At 41.4% G+C, this 21,595-nt stretch overlaps 1 protein-coding gene across 1 annotated transcript in view; it reads right to left on the bottom strand.

The window, feature by feature from the left end:
* polr3a (polymerase (RNA) III (DNA directed) polypeptide A) overlaps window positions 1-21,595 on the bottom strand; it is a 60,117-nt gene that overhangs the window by 29,878 nt on the left and 8,644 nt on the right. Inside the window, exons 5-14 of the mRNA XM_038782902.1 lie at window positions 19,745-19,899; window positions 19,044-19,283; window positions 15,284-15,446; window positions 13,952-14,088; window positions 13,709-13,812; window positions 8,736-8,877; window positions 8,154-8,294; window positions 4,786-4,855; window positions 3,616-3,743; window positions 2,106-2,244 (exon numbers count right to left, since the gene is read on the bottom strand). Of these exons, the coding sequence (XP_038638830.1) occupies window positions 2,106-2,244; window positions 3,616-3,743; window positions 4,786-4,855; window positions 8,154-8,294; window positions 8,736-8,877; window positions 13,709-13,812; window positions 13,952-14,088; window positions 15,284-15,446; window positions 19,044-19,283; window positions 19,745-19,899 (1,419 nt within the window). The remainder of the gene's footprint in view (window positions 1-2,105; window positions 2,245-3,615; window positions 3,744-4,785; window positions 4,856-8,153; window positions 8,295-8,735; window positions 8,878-13,708; window positions 13,813-13,951; window positions 14,089-15,283; window positions 15,447-19,043; window positions 19,284-19,744; window positions 19,900-21,595) is intronic.

Genomic DNA, 21,595 nt, shown 5'->3' with positions numbered 1-21,595 from the left:
TTAACAAGCTCCTATGCCCCTCTCCAGCCACAAACACTAAAAATTCTGAACACAGAAAACGAATAAACCAGTCAAGATCTAAAAATGGGCTTCCAAATGAATGTTTTCTAGGTAAATTATTTTTTTCTATGAGAGTATAATATTGCTGGTCGGTGGAAATAGTTTACAACTGTCACCTTCAATGTAGAGGAATGCCCCAAAGTGTTTCAGGCAAGTCGAGTCGAAAAAGGAGATATTAGAACATAGAACAGTACAGCACAGAACAGGCCCTTCGACCCTCAATGTTGTGCCGAGCCATGATCACCCTACTCAAACCCACGTATCCACCCTATACCCATAACCCAACAACCCCCCTCCCCTTAACCTTACTTTTATTAGGACACTACGGGCAATTTAGCATGGCCAATCCACCTAACCCGCACATCTTTGGACTGTGGGAGGAAACCGGAGCACCCGGAGGAAACCCACGCACACAGGGGGAGGACGTGCAGACTCCACACAGACAGTGACCCAGCCAGGAATCGAACCTGGGACCCTGGAGCTGTGAAGCATTTATGCTAACCACCATGCTACCCTGCTGCCTCTTGAGAGGGTTATGAAAACTTTGATTGAAGAGACAGATTGTAACAAGGGTCTTAAAGCAGGATAGGGAGGAAATTCTGGAGTTTATGACCTAGGAACAGGAGTAGGCCATTCAGCTCCTCGAGCCTGTCCTGCCATTCAATGAGGCCATGGCTGATCTATGACCCAACTTCATATAGCTGCCTTTGGCCCATAACCCTTAATATCTTTGCTTACCAAAAATCTATCTATCTCAGATTTAAATTTAACAACTGTTCTACCTTCAACTGCTGCTCGTGGCAGAGTTCCAAACCTCTCCCACCCTTTACGTGAAGACGTGCTTCCTAACATCGCTGCCGAACTGCCTGGCCTTAAATTTTAGACTATAATCCCCTAATTCTGGAATTTCCAACCAGTGGAAGTAGTTTATCTTTGTGTATCCTGTATTTGTGTTGATATCTTGAAGGCTTTGATCAAATCATCTCCTACATTCTAGCGAACACAGGCCTAATTTAAGTAATCTTTCCTTGCAACTTAATCCCTGTAGTCCAGGTATCATTTTTGTAAACCTACGTTGCATTCCCTCTATGGCCAATACATCCTTCCTCAGGTGTGGTGCCCAGAACTGCTCACAGTCCTCCAAGTGGGATCTAACCAGGGTTTTGTAAAGCTGAAACATAAACTTGGTGTCTTTATATGCCAATCCTATAGATGCAACGACTAGCATTCCATGAGCCTTTTTGATTATTTTCTGCACTTGTTCGTTGTATTTTAAAGATCTATGCATCTGAACCCCCAAGTATAAAAGGTACGGTGTACAATACATTTGGACACAATGGGGAAATTTTAGCATGCACATCTTTGGACTGTGGGAGGAAACCGGAGCGCCCGGAGGAAACCCATGCAGACACAGGGGAGAAAAGTGGAAAATCCACTTTACCTCACTGTTCCCTAAAGTATAGTCTGCGGTCTCCTGACACCTACAACAATTATGGAAAATGAGGTAGGACACAGATAATTATGTTGCACTGGAGACCAAATTCAATTATACAATTAATCCCACTGTACGTAACATGAAAACTCATCTCAATGTCAAAGTCAGCTGGCCAAAATCGGAATATGACCATATGCCAAAACTGATCCTCAATTACTTCCTTTATTCTAATGACCCAGTCTGCTCCACATCAAAGCTGTGCCAAATATGAAACAATTATTATTAAGAATAAAAAAACCTCCTTTGTAAAATAATTTCCATCAAAAATCATTACTGTTGGTTTTGATTCAATTGTGTTAATTAGGTATTAATTGCATGCAGGTGGTGAGCATTAAGTAGGGTTTCACTTTTGTTCCTATAAAAAAAAGACTGAAATTGTGGTTGTTGGATAAGGAGGTGCATGCTTGTAATGTGTAACGCTGTAGATAAATGCTCATAAAAGCATGTAAAGATTGGCCCATATTCCATCCTTCGATACCTAGCTTTCTGAAACGTAACATTTTGCCCCGAATTGAAGGTTTTGTTCTAAGGTGCAAATGTTATGCCTTACAAGAGTCGTTGAAGCAGAGGTCTTCGCCTTTTCCACAGTACTGCTTGCCCTTGGTGCGCAGGTTTGCATTAATAGGACAGTCCTTGCTCGGTTTCAGAATGAGGCTAAATATTTGCTTCCCTGTCCAGAGTGTCACGGGCTGTAAGGGAGACATTATCTTGCACTTTAGCATAAATTATGTTTAAATCGCAGTCATAAATCTGAAGTGTGGATTCACCAAGAAATGTACAATTACAGCATCCCTCCCCTCTAATAGATGCAAGCGGTACCCACAATTAATTATTAGTTATGCACTTATGAATGGAATCAAGTAACAAGTAATATGGACTTCACAAGGCTGTATACACCTCCCAAAAAACACACCACCAGGCTTATCCACATTTATGGTACCAAAAACTTTAAGATATGTTAACTGCAAACTTGGTAGTCATCAGCAAATGGGTAGTCATCAGCATTGAGGACATTGAGGACATTAAAGGCAACTTTAAACAGTTGTGTTTTTTTAATAATAACCTTTATTATCATCACAGGTAGGCTTACATTAACACTGCAATGAAGTTTCTGTGACAAGCCCCAGCTATCAACTTAAAGACCACAACGTTTACAGACTGACTTCACAATTGAGACAAGGCATGACCATGCAAAAAAAAAAATCAAATCGATAACCTTGATTGAAAGGGTGACAGGGAATTCCACCTGGTGGAAACTGGGCACCTGAGCCCCAATTAACACATGCTAATCAAGATATGACACCATCAAGTCTTCAAAAGCTATTATTACTTCTCTTTGACCTCAGAAGCATTGTGGCTTTCCTGTCATGTGAAGGCTTATTTCCAACAGGATCAGGAAGCTGAAGGAGTCCCCCAGGTATTTAAAAAAAACAACTGTTTTTTTACTTTATTCTAGGTCCCGTACACACAAAATTGTAACATGCTTGTCCTGTATCTCAACCTTACTTATCCACAAAACCTTTTCCCTACACGTGCCTGAGCGCCAACGAGCAGTCAAGGGGTCCCTGATTCTTAGAGGATGGTAACTGCCTCCCACCCAGTTCAGGTAGAAAGTGGAACTGCAGCACGTTAATCGGACCCAGTGCTCACAATGTCATGGCCACATATTGCAATACATGCACTGTGCAAATCAGCAAGTCTGGGATGGTAACTCAGTGACAGCCAAAATCCTGCCCCACTCCCACCATCATCCCCTAAAATTTCCAATTCAGCAACGTCCCGATTACAAACACGTTATCACATGACAACACAAGTGAATCGTCAAATGAAATGGGAAGCATGCAAAACCCCAATGATTTAAAATGTATATGCTTGCAAAGGTTTTATAAAGTCCATCGATAAAATAAAAAGATTAAACTATAGCAGAACATATAAACTATTTAGCAAAATCAGATTCAAGTTAAGTTTTATGAATCAAGTTAGTTTCATATCGTGCGTAACCCCCAGTTGTGGAACATTAGCATATAGTACACCGTAGTACAAAATCGTTAAAGTATCACCTTCCGGATTGCTGGAGGTGGAAGACTAATTTTGATTCGCTCATCTTTGCCTGAAAGAATGGAGGCGACAATCTGACACGTCTTTGATCTATCAAAGAAAGTGTCTTTCCTGGTCAGCAGATAAGCAGCTGTACAAACAAAAATGAAATATTGTCTTAAAAAAAATAGAAAATTTTCTCAGAAGTCACGTTAAAATCTTGAGGAATATACACAAAAGTCAGCACATGATGTACTTCCTAATACTGCAAATTCAAAATTCTTGCCGCTCATATATATTTGCGGTGCCTGCCTGAACTCAACTGTACCAATACTGGGAGAAGCCAAGCATTTCCCATTAAGAATGATTGAGACAGGGAGGGGAAATGAATCCTAAACTTTAGCTGGTCTCAAATGTAATTCCAGTTGCCAGTTTGAGGGCAGCACTTGCTAAGGATTGGGGACAAGAATGCAGAAATTTCCCAACCCCTCCGAAAGAAAATTTGAAACTGCTTCAGGCCTCTTCCACGCCAAATCCAAACAAATTCCTAAACTCTACAGATTGGCATTCAAAACCTGCTTGGATGAGGTTGTACATTTGCTGACGAAACACAAAGTGAACAATATGCTAAACTTGGAAACTTTTGAAAGCAACTCCTTGACTGAGAACTTTATTGAAACATAGATCATGTTATTGATATTACTGCCAACTTAGCATGTTGTTAACCAGAGAACAATTGCACTCGCACCCTCTCTAATCAACTAGGCAATTGCGTGAACAAATAATTCTTTAAAAACAATCCAACACTAATATTGTTTGACAAGAATATAATTACAAAGCATCAAACACTTCAATGCCACTATGAATATATGTTGACAAATATAAATAAATGTTAGCAGCACCAGCAATAGCAATTAAAAAAAGATTAATGCAGGAACTGTTGTGACATGAAACCTGACATATTGACCCGAAATGTCAAATCAGATTTTCTCTCCACAGATGCTGCCTGACCTGCTGAGAATTGAGCATTTTTCGTTTTTGGTTTAAGTTGTAAATGCTACTCAAATCCTAGTACATAATTGGTTTGATATACATTTGGCCTAATCTAATTCCTGGTACGTTTGCAAAGGACGTAAATTCCAGCTGATTCACAAGGTATTTGACCTTTTTATTTTCACTACTCACAACCTTACCTGTTAGAAAATCCTGGATTGCAGCAATCAGCGGTTCCCCATTTCTAGGAGTTACCAAATTTGCTTTTGTCTAAAGGGAAAAGAAATTATGTGGTGCATGAACTAATTCAATTGTAACCACTTTTACAGGTATTCAATGCTCCAGAGAATGAGACGCTGTAATTGAATCAGGTAAATTAGATCCAGTCAGGTAAAGTTAAAGTGCACAAGACAGTTTGGATAAACTATCTACAGCAAAATGCAAGATGCAAACCAAAGAAAAAGACCTCAGTATCAATTAGTTGGTTAAAATGACCATGACACTGAGAAAGTTGCTTTACAAGGCTAAGGACATTTGATCCAACTGGGTTTATCTTCATTTCTCTGTTGTACTCTAGTTTCACTTAGGTTGCTTGATATGTGCTAACCTCCAGTTGGTAAATACTGAGGGTGGTGGCCTCCAGTTTTAATCAACATCTTTCCCAGGACTACAAACTAATATCTCATTCACCCCATCGACTCTTTGTGGGACCATGCTGTGCACCGATTAGCCAAGTTTGCCTAAAACACAGCAGTAAATCACATTTCAAAAGTAATTATGCTGCGAGCACTTTGGGATCTCCCGGGAACATTGTGACATAATACACAACTTAGTTTCCTTGTCAGTGTTCATAGCTAAAGATTTACCTACATGTTAAATTCCTGTTGATAGTATCCTGTTAATTGATCTGAAGCAATTTTTCCTATGATGAAAATTAGGTTAAATGGTTTATAATACCTCGATTCATGGTTTTCTCTTTTATGGAACACAAGGATCCATTCAATACTCCCAGTCCTCTGGCATAGCTCCTGCATTAACGAACATCTTAACTGTGTTAGCCCGAGCCAGCTCATTATTTCCTCAAGATTGTATGGTGCTCAACCTGAGATTACTTAATGCGATAATGATGCCCCCAGTGGGTAGGGAGGTGGAGGTAGGGGTGGCAATGGACGCCGAGAAGGCCTTTGACCGGGTGGAGTGGGACTATCTATGGGAGGTGCTCGGACGGTTTGGGTTCGGGGAGAGATTGGTGGATTGGATCAAATTATTATATTAGGCCCCGAGGGCCAGCGTCAGGACCAACAGAGAAATGTCGGAGTACTTTAGGTTGTACCGAGGGACCAGACAGGGCTGCCCGCACTCCCCGCTGCTGTTTGCGCTGGCCATAGAGCCGCTGGCGATTGCGCTGAGAGCCGCAGAGGGATGGAAGGGGATGGTGAGGGGCGGGGTTGAACATAGGGTCTCTCTTTATGCAGACGACCTGCTCCTGTACGTGTCGGACCCAGTGGCCGGGATGGGGTATACTGGGAATGCTGAGGAAGTTCGACCAGTTCTCAGGATACAAATTAAATACGGTCAAGAGTGAAATGTTTGTGGTCCAGGCAAGGGGCCAGGAGAACAGATTGAGAGGGCTACCGTTTAGGCTGGTTGAGGAAAATTTCCGGTATTTGGGAATCCAGGTGGCACGAGACTGGGGCAGGCTGCATAAGTTAAATTTGGCCAGGGTGGTGGAGCAAATGAAGGGAGAGTTTCGGAGATGGGATGTACTCCCGCTGTCGTTGGCAGGGAGGGTGCAGACTGTAAAGATGACAATCCTCCCTCGATTTCTGTTTATTTTTCAGTGCCTCCCGATCTTTATCCCACAGTCCTTCTTCAAAAGAGTTAATGGGATGATCATGAGCTTTGTCTGGGCGGGAAAATCCCCGCGGGTGAAGAAGGCGATGTTGGAGAGGAATCGCAGCGAGGGAGGACTGGCTTTGCCGAGTCTGATTAATTATTACTGGGCGGCCAACATCGCTATGATAAGGAAGTGGATGGTGGGTACGGGGTCTATTTGGGAGCGGGTGGAGGCGGCTTCGTGCAGGGGCTCCAGCTTGGCAGCCCTGGTCACGGCTCCTCTACCGCTGCCGCCGGCCAAGTACACCACCAGCCCGGTAGTGGTGGCGACCCTGCGGATATGGGGCCAGTGGAGGAGGGCATGTAGGGGAGATGGGGGCGTCTATCTGGGCGCCAATCTGCGATAACCATCGGTTTGCCCCCGGGAGTATGGATGGTGGGTTCCGAGTATGGCGGCGGGCGGGGGCGGGAAGGGTGGGTGATATGTTCCTGGAAGGAAGCTTTGCGAGTTTGAGGAGCTTGGAGGAGAAATTTGGGTTGGTAAGGGGAACTGACTTTAGATACCTACAGTTGCGGGACTTTGTTCGTAGACAGGTCCCATCTTTCCCACGCCTCCCGCCAATGGGGATCCTAGACAGAATAGTCTCTGGGAGGGAAGAAGGGGAGGGTAGAGTCTCGGGTATTTATAAGGTGCTCATGAGGGAGGAAGGGTCCCAGACAGAGGAACTGAAACTTAAATGGGAGGAGGAGCTAGGCGGGGAAATGGAGGATGGGCTGTGGGCAGAGGTCCTGAGTAGGGTAAATTCGACCGCGACATGTGCTAGGCTCGGGCTGATTCAATTTAAGGTCGTTCACCGGGCCCATATGACGGTGGCTCGGATGAGCAAATTCTTCGGGATAGAGGACAAATGCGCTAGGTGCGCGGGAGGACCAGCGAACCACGTACACATGTTTTGGGCATGCCCTAAGCTGAGGGGATACTGGGAGGGTTTTGCGGGGGTCATGTCCCGGGTGCTAAAAACAAGGGTGGTGATGAGTCCAGGGGTGGCAATTTTTGGGGTTTCGGAAGACCCAGGGGTCCAGGGGGAGAAAGAGGCCGATGTTTTGGCCTTTGCTTCCCTGATAGCCCGGCGACGAATACTATTGGCGTGGAGGGACTCAAAGCCCCCGAAGACTGAGTGGTGGCTTGCGGACATGTCGAGTTTCCTGGGTATGGAAAAAATTAAGTTCGCCTTGAGGGGATCTGTGCAGGGGTTCGCCTGGAGGTCGCAACCATTTATTGACTTCTTTGCGGGAGAGCGAGCGTCAGCAGGGGGTGGGGGGGTAGAGTAGAGTAGGAGGGAAAATATGGCGGGTAGTACCGGTGGGAGAGGAGCGGGCTTGTGCAACATGTTACGATGGAAGTATTGAAAGTACGTGGATGTTTGCACATTTTTGCCTTTTTTGCTTTCTTTCTGATGATGTCTGTAACTGTTTATAAAGCCAAAAACTACCTCAATAAAATTGTTTATTAAAAAAAAAAGATTGTATGGTGCTGGCCATCTCACCCAGGTGCCTTGCCATTGAGTTTTGTAATAAGTTTATTTATTAATTCTAATATCTTATCAAAACTTTGAACACAGTGAAGATAAGAGTTGGCGATTAATTCGCTATAGTAAATTAGCTACAGAAAATAAAACGTGGGTTTATTGCTACATTAAAGAATGCATGAATGTAACCAAACAGTACTTACCCCCATCAGAACAAGTGCTTCAGCCTTGGCTTCCTCAGTTTGAGGAAGATGAAGATTCATTTCATCACCATCAAAATCCGCATTGTACGGTGTACAGACACATTCATTGAACCGGAATGTTCTGTGTGGTTTTACCATGGCCTGAAATTTTTATCAATATAAAACAATTTGCAGTTTCTTTTCATCTTGATCGATTCTACATTTTACAAAAGTTATTACTGATCCTGGTTATAGACTGTAACATAAATTGGACAGGGTAGGGGGATTGGAGCAGTATAAGGGTGAATAAATTGTACAAATTCTGCTCCTAGAAATCAGAGACTGTATTTGAGCTAAATATACAACTCACTTCTTTAAACCTTCGCACGCCTTATGCCAAAAACCATCAAAACCACAAAAAATTAGCAGGATGCTAAAGACACATTAGTTAAAATATTTTTTGCAGTATTGTACCCTAGAAGCTGATTGAAGTTATTTTTCCAAACTTAATTGTGCAACTGAAAAAGTAACAATTTATTTCTGCAAACAAAGGTACGAATAATGCATTTTGTAACATCATTTCATGAATTAAAAAACACTTACTATATGGGCCATGATGCTCAGCTTGTGCAGGGACGGTTGTCTGTTGAACAGCACTATATCACCATCAATTAGATGTCGTTCCACAATGTCACCATATTTCAATTCCTGTGCCATCTTCTCCCGATTTCCGTATCTCAGAAACCTTTATTTAAAGAGGCAAAAATTAGGCAGTGCATAAACATATAAAAAAATGAAAATGTTGTTGTCCCTGGAATAGCAATTTGGATTTCCGCACAACCAAAATGTTTGGTACAAACATTGGGTGACTATGTTAATAAACAATAAGGTGCACTGAAAAGTACAGTAATATTGCCATGAATATAGACATTTCAGTTATATATTGTCCAATATGTATCCAGTGCAGTAATTATTAAAAGCCTAAGTTGGTGTGCATGTAGGTCTACATGAGGAGAGGAGTTGAACACGTGGCTACAGGGATGGTGCAGGAGGGAGGGTTTTGGTTTCCTGGATAATTGGGGCTCATTCTGGGGTAGGTGGGACCTCTACAAACAGGATGGTCTTCACCTGAACCAGAGGGGTACCAATATCCTGGGGGGGAGATTTGCTAGTGCTCTTCGGGGGGGGTTTAAACTAATTCAGCAGGGGGATGGGAACCTAAATTGTAGTCCCAGTGTACAGGATGTTGAGAGTAGTGAGGTCAGGGATAGGGTTAAAAGTTCGAAAGAGGGCACCGGCAAGCAAGACGCTAGTTTGAAGTGTGTCTACTTCAACGCCAGGAGCATCCGGAATAAGGTGGGTGAGCTTGCAGCTTGGGTTGGTACCTGGGATCTCGATGTTGTGGCGATTTCGGAGACATGGGTAGAGCAGGGACAGGAATGGTTGTTGCAGGTTCCAGGATTTAGATGTTTCTGTAAGAACAGAGAAGATGGTAAAAGAGGGGGGGGGTGTGGCATTGTTAATCAAGGAAAGTATTACGGCGGTGGAAAGGACGTTTGAGGACTCGTCTACTGAGGTAGTATGGGCCGAGGTTAGGAACAGGAGAGGAGAGGTCACCCTGTTGGGAGTTGTCTATAGACCTCCGAATAGTTCCAGAGATGTAGAGGAAAGGATTGCAAAGATGATTCTCGACAGGAGCGAGAGTAACAGGGTAGTTGTTATGGGGACTTTAACTTTCCAAATATTGACTGGAAATACTATAGTTCGAGTACTATAGATGGGTCAGTTTTTGTACTGTATGTGCAGGAGGGTTTCCTGACACAGTATGTAGACAGGCCAGCAAGGGGCGAGGCCACATTGGATTTGGTACTGGGTAATGAACCCGGCCAGGTGTTAGATTTAGATGTAGGTGAGCACTTTGGTGATAGTGATCACAACTCGGTTATGTTTACTTTAGCAATGGGCAGGGATAGGTATATACCGCAAGGCAAGAATTATAGCTGGGGGAAAGGCAATTATGATGCTATTCGGCAAGATTTAGGAAGTATAGGATGGAGAAGGAAACTGCAGGGGATGGGTACAATCGAAATGTGGAGCTTTTTCAAGGAACGGCTACTGCGTGTCCTTGATAAGTATGTACCTGTCAGGCAGGGAGGAAGTTGTCGAGCAAGGGAACCGTGGTTTACTAAGGAAGTTGAAGCACTTGTCAAGAGGAAGAAGAAGGCTTATGTTAGGATGAGACATGAAGGCTCAGTTAGGGCACTTGAGAGTTACAAGTTAGCCAGGAAGGACCTAAAGGGAGAGTTAAGAAGAGCGAGGAGAGGACACGAAAAGTCGTTGGCGGATAGGATCAAGGAAAACCCTAAGGCTTTCTATAGGTATATCAGGAACAAAAAAATGACTAGAGTAAGATTAGGGCCAATCAAGGATAGTAGTGGAAAGTTGTGTGTGGAATCAGAGGAGATAGGGGAAGCGTTAAATGGATATTTTTCGTCAGTGTTTACACTGGAGAAAGACAATGTTGTCGTGGAGAACACTCAGGTTCAGTCGACCAGGCTAGATGGAATTGAGGTTCAAAAGGAGGAGGTGTTAGCAATTTTGGAAAATGTCAAAATAGATAAGTCCCTGGGCCAGATGGGATTTATCCTAGGATTCTCTGGGAAGCCAGGGAGGAGATTGCAGAGCCTTTGTCCTTGATCTTTATGTCGTCTTTGTCGACAGGAATAGTGCCGGAAGACTGGAGGATAGCAAATGTTGTCCCCTTGTTCAAGAAGGGGAGTAGAGACAACCCTGGTAATTATAGACCTGTGAGCCTTACTTCGGTTGTGGGTAAAATGTTGGAAAAGGTTATAAGAGATAGGGTTTATAATCATCTTGAAAAGAACAAGTTGATTAGCGATAGTCAACACGGTTTTGTGAAGGGTAGGTCATGCCTCACAAACCTTATTGAGTTTTTTGAGAAGGTGACCAAACAGGTGGATCAGGGTAAAGCTGTTGATGTGGTGTATATGGATTTCAGTAAGGCGTTTGATAAGGTTCCCCACGGTAGGCTATTGCAGAAAATAAGGAAGTATGGGATTGAAGGTGATTTAGCGGTTTGGATCAGTAATTGGCTAGCTGAAAGAAGACAGAGGGTGGTGGTAGATGGCAAATGTTCATCCTGGAGTTCAGTTACTAGTGGTGTACCACAAGGATCTGTTTTGGGGCCACTGCTGTTTGTCATTTTTATAAATGACCTGGAAGAGGGTGTAGAAGGATGGGTTAGTAAATTTGCAGATGACACGAAGGTCGGTGGAGTTGTGGATAGTGCTGAAGGATGTTATAGGATACAGAGGGACATAGATAAGCTGCAGAGCTGGGCTGAGAGGTGGCAGATGGAGTTTAATGCAGAAAAGTGTGAGGTGGTTCACTTTGGAAGGAGTAATAGGAATGCAGAGTACTGGGCTAATGGCAAGATTCTTGGTAGTGTAGATGAACAGAGAGATCTCGGATCCAGGTACATAAATCCCTGAAAGTTGCCACCCAGGTTAATAGGGCTGTTAAGAAGGCATATGGTGTGCTAGCCTTTATCAGCAGGGGGATTGAGTTTCGGAGCCACAAGATCATGCTGCAGCTGTACATAACTCTGGTGCGGCCACACCTGGAGTACTGCGTGCAGTTCTGGTCACCACATTATAGGAAGGATGTGGAAGCTTTGGAAAGGGTTTAGAGGAGGTTTACTAGGATGTTGCCTGGTATGGAGGGAAGGTCTTACGAGGAAAGGCTCAGGGACTTGAAGTTGTTTTCGTTAGAGAGGAGAAGGCTGAGAGGTGACTTAATAGAGACATATAAGATAGTCAGAGGGTTAGATAGGGTGGACAGTGAGAGTCTTTTTCCTCGGATGGTGATGACCAACACGAGGGGACATAGCTTTAAATTGAGGGGTGATAGATATAGGACAGATGTCAGAGGCAGTTTCTTTACTCAGAGAGTAGTAGGGGTGTGGAACGCCCTGCCTGCAACAGTAGTAGACTCGCCAACTTTAAGGGCATTTAAGTGGTCACTGGATAGACATATGGATGAAAATGGAATAGTGTAGGTCAGATAGGCTTCAGATGGTTTCACAGGTCGGCGCAACATCGAGGGCTGAAGGGCCCGTACTGCGCTGTAGTGTTCTATGTTCTATGTACTGTTTTTTTAAATCCTAGTTTAAAAGACAGGCAGACACTGTGGCCACAGAAGGTGTAATTAAGGCATCATAAAAATAAGATCATCCTTATTTCAAAACATGCTTATATTTAAATGGACAAGCTTAATCGATTTTTGTTACAATTTCTGAGAAGTAGCTGACATTGTGTTTAAATTTAAGTAATTGGGTAATGGGATTAGAGTGGGATAGAATTCCTACCATGCAGTAGGAGGCCATTGGCCCACTGAGTCTGCACTGACATTTTGAAACAGCACCCTACCTAGGCCCACTCCCTCACCCTATCCCTGTAACTCCAATACCCTACCCAACCTACATAACTTTGAACACTAAGGGGGCAATTTAGCTCGGCTAATCCACCTAACCTGCACATCTTTGGACTATAATGGAGCACTCGGTGGAAACGCATGCAAGCACAAGGAGAAAGTGGAAACAATAATCTGCCGGTTGTTTCCTTAAAGATTCTCTCTCCAGGCAGTCTTTCGGAGGAATTCTTTGTCCAGAGGCTGGCAAGTACTCCTGTGTTTGATAACTTTATTTAAAAGTGGGTTTTGCTCTGTGATGGGTTTTGCGTGATTGGAGATAAATAAGGTAGCAGTTAGGAGTTGAAGTGTTCCATTTTATTGTTAAGAATTGTTTAGCTGTTGAGTGTAAGCTATTTATTTGATGATGTTAAGATAATCTAATACTGTGGTAATAGTAAAGTTTGTTTTAATACACCATATCCCTATTTGTGTGTAGGTATACTCCCTGAGCAAAGTATTCTTTTCCTCACAGTTTTACAAAGTAAATAAAAATATTGGGCTTTCTGTCCAGTATCATAGCAAATGTGAGGTCTTGTCCAGGATCGTAATAATATCCCATAACCAATTCAATCACACAGTAGAGGAGTTTACAGATAAGGTCTCGCTTCAAAACAAAGCTCGGAAAACATGCCAGACCACATCACTTAACTTCACAATCATTCACTGGTCAGAACAATGGAAGTGCCAAAAATGGCATTTTTCTTTGCTTGTGATGGTTAGTTCATAGGAAATGGTCAGCTCCCATTAATGAGACAAGGGCATAACAGTTATGTGGCCAATATGCACTGGTTAAATTTGTATGAAATACCGGCTCATGCCTTGCATCAGCTAGCCTGGAGGTCAAACTCGACCCAACACCTGGTGGCTCAAATGTACTGCTAAAAAACATCACCCTTCTAAAAAAAAAAACAACTGAAGGTATTGGGGGAAGAAAAGCACCAACGTCATCCAGTTTAATGTCTTCATTCTGCATCATTTCTGAAAGAAGACGAGCTGAACTCAAGAACAATATTTAAAATTGGAATAGGAAAAACGCAAACAGAGATCCTTCAGCCCTAAAATAAAACTCAAAAGGAAATGATCACCGTTTCAGGTTTGTGTGTCGCTGCTGAATGAAGTTAGCCCCAGGATGTACTTCGGGTCCGTTGCGTACAAGTTTCCTCATGAATTCCAGATTGGCTTTTGTCACCTGTTGTAAAAGTATCTCAGTGAATATGTTTCAACAGATACTTTCCAATTAAAGTTCGGCACAACATCGTGGGCCGAAGGGCCTGTTCTGTGCTGTATTTCTCTATCTATCTATCTAAAGAAACCTAAAAGGAACTCACCCTTTCCGGATACGTCAGGATTTTTGCCACATGCACTGGAACCGCTACTTCATCTATACGCAGATTAGGATCAGGAGAGATTACAGTTCTGCTGGAAAAGTCCACTCTTTTTCCAGACAGGTTTCCTCGAAATCGACCTAGAGTTTTATTTTGAATAAAGAGTAACCATTCATTAATGAAAAACTCTTCCTGTACAATGACTACAGTGCATTGTTAGTATTCTTAAGAGCTTATCACCGTTTTTTAGTTTGACAGACGGTAATAAGTAATTTTGCCGAGTATATCTCAAACCTGAACTTTTACAGTTAGTTAAGCTTTTGGGGGTGAACCGGGTAATGCCAGAAATCAAGATCGAATGGAATTTAACGAAGATCTAGAGCTCTTAACGCAGGAGAACAAAGCACAAGCAAAGGCAGTTCGAAATTCCTGAGACAAGTAAGCCAAACCAAATACAGGCTATCTTAAAAATTAAAACTTTCCTGCATCTTAACCGCCAAGTTATTCAAAGAAATACGCAGGTGAGCATGCATTTTCATGGCACCTAAATTTTGAATTAATTATCCAATTTCTTAAGATTCTCCAGGCCTCACTGGATTTCTGTTGAAGGTAAGTGTTCTGTATGTCTTCTTCACCGCCCTATCTACCTGTGCTGCCACCTGGACTTGTACACCAAGGTCCCTTTGTTCCTCAATACTTCCTGGGGACCTACCGTTCATTAGGCACATCCTGTGGCATTCTTGAAACTGAAAGTGTTGTGCCATCATTATGCATTTCTGTTTGTTTCAAATGTTGGGACATAATTTTTGAGAATAGAATTTGCAAGGCTAGGTCAAATCACAGAACTGTAAACTAAAACTTTGTTTTTTAATAAATGGATCTCATTAGGACAAAAAAGGATTAATCTGAAACGTTAGCCACTGTTTCCTTGATTCGGAAGGGGATCACCCATAAGGTGTTTAACATTATTCTCCCCTGACTATCAAAGTTCCAGGGAAACCTAAACCATTAATGGATAAAATACATTTTAAACGCCAGGATTATATATTTTTGTAAAACTATTGACAGCTACATGATCTGTGTTATACAATCATTCGTTACAATGTTTTATGGATCAACTCAATTAAAAAAAAAAAATGCTGCAGTTGCTGTTCTATGAAGTCCAGATATGTTCTGCACAACCATCTCCCTTTTTCTCTCATTGTTACTGATGGTACCTGCCACTGAATCAAATACAGATCAAAAAATGTCAAATGGTTGCGAAATTGTGTTTCATTCTACTTGGGAGCCTTGAGCTATTGAACAGAAAGTTCACTACATTGGTAAATAGCCTACCCTGTTTTCCCTTCAGCCTCTGTACAAAACCCCTGGTCCATTTCTTGGGTGCCATGTTGAGAGGAATGCCAGAAAGCTCACTATTGATGTAAAGTGCACACTGTAACTGGAGGAAGTCCCAATCTTCCATGATCATTTGAGTCTTCGCTCCAGACATTCGATGCTGAGGAGAGAGAGAGAGAGAGAGAGAGTTCATGATCCAATTCTGAGCTCTGGACTGGAGAGCTGCTGCTGAGTTTTGAACGCAAATTCACAAATGAACTACACAACGATATGTTAAAAGACAATTCCGCTTTCCTCATTTTGCAACCTTCACGAAGACGAGATTAAAGGAGGTTTGATCTAATTATTTTCAAGCCAATTCCACTGCATAAAATCCCAATGTCCAATTCACTAAATCTGTCTGTGCCTCTGTGAAGCAATTCCAAATATATTTTTGCCATCAGTAACACTAAGTGTTTATCTGTTTATCTAAAACACCTTTTCTCCTCATATTTTCTTTCTTTTACATTTTCTTTTATGTGTATCTTCCCCTCTTCTATCAGGCAAATATTTTAGACACACATTTCTTTATTGATGCCTTTCTCATCTTTTTAAAGCCTGTGGTACAGAGTAAGATGAAATTCATTGTGTACTGTGTTAGAGCAGAGTACTGGGATCAGATGGAGATGTACGAACATTCTTGAATGAGACAAAATATTAGGATGGGGCAGGACTCCGTTTCAGGTGACAAGAATAAGAGGAGAATTTGGAAATGCAGAGTGACACCATGCCACAGATTTGGCTTTTGGGACATCTACAGTGTATTTGTTGGGCTAGGGAATAAAGATTTCCTCGTCGGAAGGAGGCACAGTAGACACAAAGTATAAAGACTATGTCGGACCAAAGCGTTTTATTTTATAAAATACAGAATTTGCACCAAAAAGAGGTTAAGAAATACATTCCTAAAATATATTTCATATGTACTGGTCTATTATTTCATGCTCGTGAAGTTACTAAATATAATGTTAAAACGCAAAGTGAAATCACAGTGACCACAAGGTGGAGCCTGGGTATTTTGTTGAGAACTTATCTGAGACATTTACATTTATACATTATAGTGGATAATTAACATTATAATTATAAAGTGTGGAAGATTATGTTTTGGGGTTGTCTTTAAGTATAAAGTAAAATGAAAGGGATCAAATGACCTGCTCTGAAGTCTGTCTGACAGCAAAAACTGGGTAGTTTTGTTGTTATAGATTAAAGGGGTTCCAGATTGATTACTGGGAAGAAGGTGCAAGGGTTTATACTTGTACAGCCAATGGCAGCAGCCCGTGTACTAACTGATAGACTAGGAGTCTCCAGAGTCCCAGAAAAGTGTTGAAAATTTTGGGCTGTATACAGTGTCATGTGCGAGTACCTTTAAGAACGGTGTTTATCGAACAGCTGTAGTGGATGCACCTTGAAGAAATGGGTGTTTGCCAAATAGCTGCAGTGATGTCAGAGAGTGGGTGGAGCTGGGCTGTCTGTCTTTCACTTTTGTTTTTTAGCTGGCAGCTACAGGGTGTTTTAAAGTTTAGCTTTTGAGAGCTGGATAGCGACAGGAAAAGCACACAGCTGTATAAGGATCTCTCTGCAATCTAAAGACTGTCTCCAGATCATTTGGGTGATTTCAAAGTGCTGGAGGCTGAAAGTCTCTATGATTCACTGCACCAGAACAAGGGTGGAAGCTTGCACTTTGATTGAAATGACCAAATTTACGAGGAGTTAGAACAAAGTTGGAAGCTTCACCTGGCTTGCACTAGAGGGAGAATCTCCAGTAATACACACACCCGGATAGACATTTTTAGGGTTAGAAGTTACAAAGCTGAGAAATAAAAAGAACAGAAGTAAACCCTCGGGAGCGGAGAATCAGTTTGGACTGATTCTGGGAGAATGGATAGTGTAACTTCTATTTGATAGTATTTTTCTTCCAGTTGTGCTAAAAATAAGAAACGTGGAGAGGCTTCTATAGTTTAAAGTATCGGCAGCCTACAATAATCGTGTTTTTAGTCTGTTAAAGTAAACATCTTAAAACATGAAATGTTGTGTTATCCATTCAGCCAATAGCTGGAAGTTCACATTTCTTTTTAAAAGGTTATCGGTCTCGACAGAGATCATAATACTAATAACATGGAAAATATATCAAGAGGACCTGAACCTGCTATAATTATCCATCACAAATATCCCAACACTATTTTGCTATCAAGTGTGGATCATTTGTATGATACAAAAAACTAAAATTCCCATATGAAATACATGGAGACCTAGGTAATGTTTGAGGGAAGGGAATGAAGCCACAGACACAGTCGTACTTTCCTTTCCATTAACCTGATACCAACTAAAGCTCCTCTCAGGTTCTGATGACTCTCAGTAAACTTTGGAACATCAAAAATATTTGCTTCAATCCTTCTCCCGGGAATATCGCTCCGAATCAGAATTAAAAACAAAGGATTTTCACTGCAATGGTCGAATTCAAATAAAGCCCATTTTAATAGTTTGGAAATATCGTCAGTCTCAAACTTAGTCGTAGCACACAATCTGTGGAGTAAAACCTTCCAGAATTAAGCACAAAATGCAATCTGAAATAGATAAACCCGGTAGGGGGTCTTCTTCATTGCTGCAGTTGGGTGGGTTAGTGAAACAAGACAAATAGAACTTAGGTCAAAAACCAACCGAGTAAAATGTAGTTTCATTTTGCAGTTGGGAATCCTCGATACAAAAACTATTTCTTAAAAGGAAATACAAAATCTTGCATTTCCAAGACCACTCACGCAGTCACAAAAACCAATGGAATACGAGCACGTTTTTTGGTGGCGTTTCTCAAGGACCAGAACAATGCACTAGAACACAGCAGGGGAGAAATGTCTGTCCTTTTAGTGTTCCAGAACACGGGCATACTATGACAAAGCAAACGTTATCCTCTTGGTGCTAGTGAAATTTCTCTGGAATTATCAGTTTCCTGTGTTTTTAAAAAATATATAAACGTACAATTTTAGTGCAATGGGCATTTGCATTCCAGTAAAATTGGTAGAAAGTAGAATGCCTCCATTCCGATGGATGTCTTATGCATATTATATACAAAACTGCATAGAGACTTTTAAGAAAATCAGTGATTTGAATGATGTACCATTTTAAGAATACATACAGGGAGGCATTTCCCTTATAAATCAAATAAATCTTAATATTCAAACTATTCAAATTGAAGGTTATTAAATTTGAATACAAGGTCCTACATTTGTCTTAATCCCTGCCACTGACAGGAAAGAAGCCACAGTGTCAGAATTGGAAATACAAGAATTGGAAATACACAGGGTTGAAGGAGTGGAAATCTTTGCTAATTTACCTCTAACATATCAAGGGCACCAAGGAAAGAGACAATGGTTAATATCTACAATAAATATTACGTTTTCAGGCTCATGACTACAGGTTACAGATCATTCCTAAATATAAAACCAAAAGGTAGGTATGGAACAAACATACTCGAGAAGACAAAGACAAACTTACACCAGTTTAGGCTAATCTTGGCTAGTTTTACATTTATAAAGAATGTTTTCTTTAAATTTAGGGATGTGTACTATTTATTGGAGAACCCTGTTAAAGGTGCACAATGTGACTGTTAATAGATTGTAGCAATGATCAGTCCACTTCAGTTCTACACATTAAACAGTGCATGCTCATCATCAAATATTGCATTTTAATGCTGTACAAAATGATAATATTGGAAACATGGCCTGACCTTTTTAATGACATCATTTAGGAAGATAATTTCTGTCAGCTTCATGGTTAGATCATCTTCGTTTGTCCCCGATTTCAGGTCACTGACCACTGAAGGCCTAATACAAAGCGGAGGAACCAGTAATCGAGTAAGGACCAGGTCTGCAGGCTTCCCCGCTTCCAGGTTCATAAGAAGCAGTGGGACATCTTCTGAGGGAATTCTTTTAAATATATTTAACACCACAAGGGGGTTTAGATTCTCCTGAAAGACGACGAGATAGCAAATTGTGTATATACATAAAATTCATTTCTTTCTGATTTCGGCAATGTGTAATCTTTCAGAAATCTCACACTCTGCAAACAAATTTTAACTTAAGAAAATGATATACTGTAATGAAGTATGCATTGAAATAAACATGCAAGACATCGATACTTTGCAGTGTGCTTAACTTCCAGAAGGCCAATATGATGAATACCAAACACTTAAATTCTAATAAATGGTTACTAAAATTAGAATATTAAAAGTTAATTTTATTGCAGAGTTGATGTGCTTCTTAATAAATAATTACATTGATTGCAGGGCAGTTTCACAAACATACTTCTCACACTGTCCAATGAAACAATCATGCCAGTCCATTGAATTTATGAGATAATCCAAGAAAGTTGATTTTGGTAACGAGTTGCAGAATCTAATTTCAAGAATTTGAAGACCACAATACTAACTTGAGCTCTTCCAAGCAACGCTTCCACCTCTTTGTTATGTTCTATGGCTATATCAAAAGATTGTAGAAAATCTGACACCACAGGATCCATCACTTTCTTATTTGTCTTGTACTTTTCATGAATAATTTTCAATAAGCCACATTTTTTCACAGGACCTATTTAAAACAAAGTGTTGATATTTTTAACTTGATCAAACAAGCAATTACAAATAACTAACAATTTGAGATTAAGAGCATGACAATTTTTTTTGTGGCATTTTTTCAATCAAGGGGCAATCTAGCGAGGCCAATCCACCTACCCTGAACATCTTTGGGTTGTGGGGGTGAGACCCACGCAGACAAGGGGAGAATATGCAAACTCCACACGGACAGTGACCCGGGATCGAACCGGGGTCCTCGGCGCCATGAGGCAGCAGTGCTAACCACTGCACCAGCGTGCCCCTGAGCATGACAACTTTTGAATAGCATTTGGGATTGACAGTCCTTCATCGCATTTCAGAAGTGCCCCAACACGCTTCCCCTTGAATAAATTCATTGTACATTCACAATATGCATTTTTCAAAAAGCAAAACCCCAACAAAAAAGCAATAGTAAGTGAACAGCTCATCTGTTTTTTGGTGGTCTTGGGTGAAAGAGGAATGTTGAATGCAGGCATGATCATTTAAAGATCTGAATTAATAATTAGAACAGGTAAAGCTGGTCTCAGCTTAATTTCTCATCCACAGGACAATGTCTTTGGTAATGCTGCCCTCCCTCAGTATCGGAGTATTTAAAAAAAATATAAATTAAGAGTACCCAATTCTTTTTTTCCCAATTAAGGAGCACTTTTGCGTGGCCTATTCACCTACCCCGCATATCATTTTGGGTTGTGGGGGTGAGGCCCATACAGACACAGGGAGAAAGTGCAAACTCCACACAAACAATGACCTGGGGCCAGTATCGAACCTGGGCCCTCGACACCGCGAGGCAGCAGTGCTAAACACTGCGCCACCGTGCCGCCCTAGTATTGGAGTGTTAACTTAAATTATATGCACAAGCCTTGATGTGAAACTTCAATCCATGGCCTTCTGGTTTAGAGACAAAACTGTTACCAACTGAGTCAAACTGACACTTCATTATGTCAATGATTTTAAAATCAATTTATTTTTCAGAAGCAGTACACATCAGTAACAGCGGTCCTGCTAAAAAATAAGAACATCTCATTTGGTTGACCTCCATCTTAACATGAAGAACTTTTAAAATTATAGTATCGATGTAATATTTTGTCACTGGATAAGAGGTTTCTTATTGGACAGGTTCACACGGACAGGTAAAGCTTTCTTCTGAAAAGACTACCCGTCTAATTAACACTTCTGCACCCTGCCCAAACGCTTGCTGTCAAGACTGTTCAACTGTGCCTCAAACTCTCTAATCAACTACCTAATCAATACAAAATTGTGGAAACGTTGGTGCTATGGAATCATCTGTTACAAACTGTGATGAAACTTGATAATTAATTTATCAGTTTTTAAAAATTCAAGCCATCTGTGTTGAAGATCAGAGAGGGAAGAGGTGCTTTTTGCTTGATTAATAAAGGGATTAGGGGTTCTGGAGAGAAGGCAGGAGAATTGGGATGAGAAAAATATCAGCCATGATTGAATGGCGGAGCAGACTCAATGGGCCAAGTGACCCACGTCTGCTCCTATGTCTTATGGTCTAAGTCCACAAGTAAAAAATGAACCATTGAGTGCATCTCACCACCCAGCTACATGCTAAAGTTTATAAGAGGGATTTAAAAAAAAGTCATTAATATGGTATCAATCGGACCTGATGCTGAAAGAAACATAGAAATGGCGGATACAGTAACTGATAA

This window comes from Scyliorhinus canicula, chromosome 22 (assembly GCF_902713615.1).
Source record: "Scyliorhinus canicula chromosome 22, sScyCan1.1, whole genome shotgun sequence".
Taxonomy (NCBI): domain Eukaryota; kingdom Metazoa; phylum Chordata; class Chondrichthyes; order Carcharhiniformes; family Scyliorhinidae; genus Scyliorhinus; species Scyliorhinus canicula.
The sequence above is the reverse complement of the archived record's forward strand: the minus strand, read 5'-3'. Positions and strand labels throughout refer to the sequence as shown.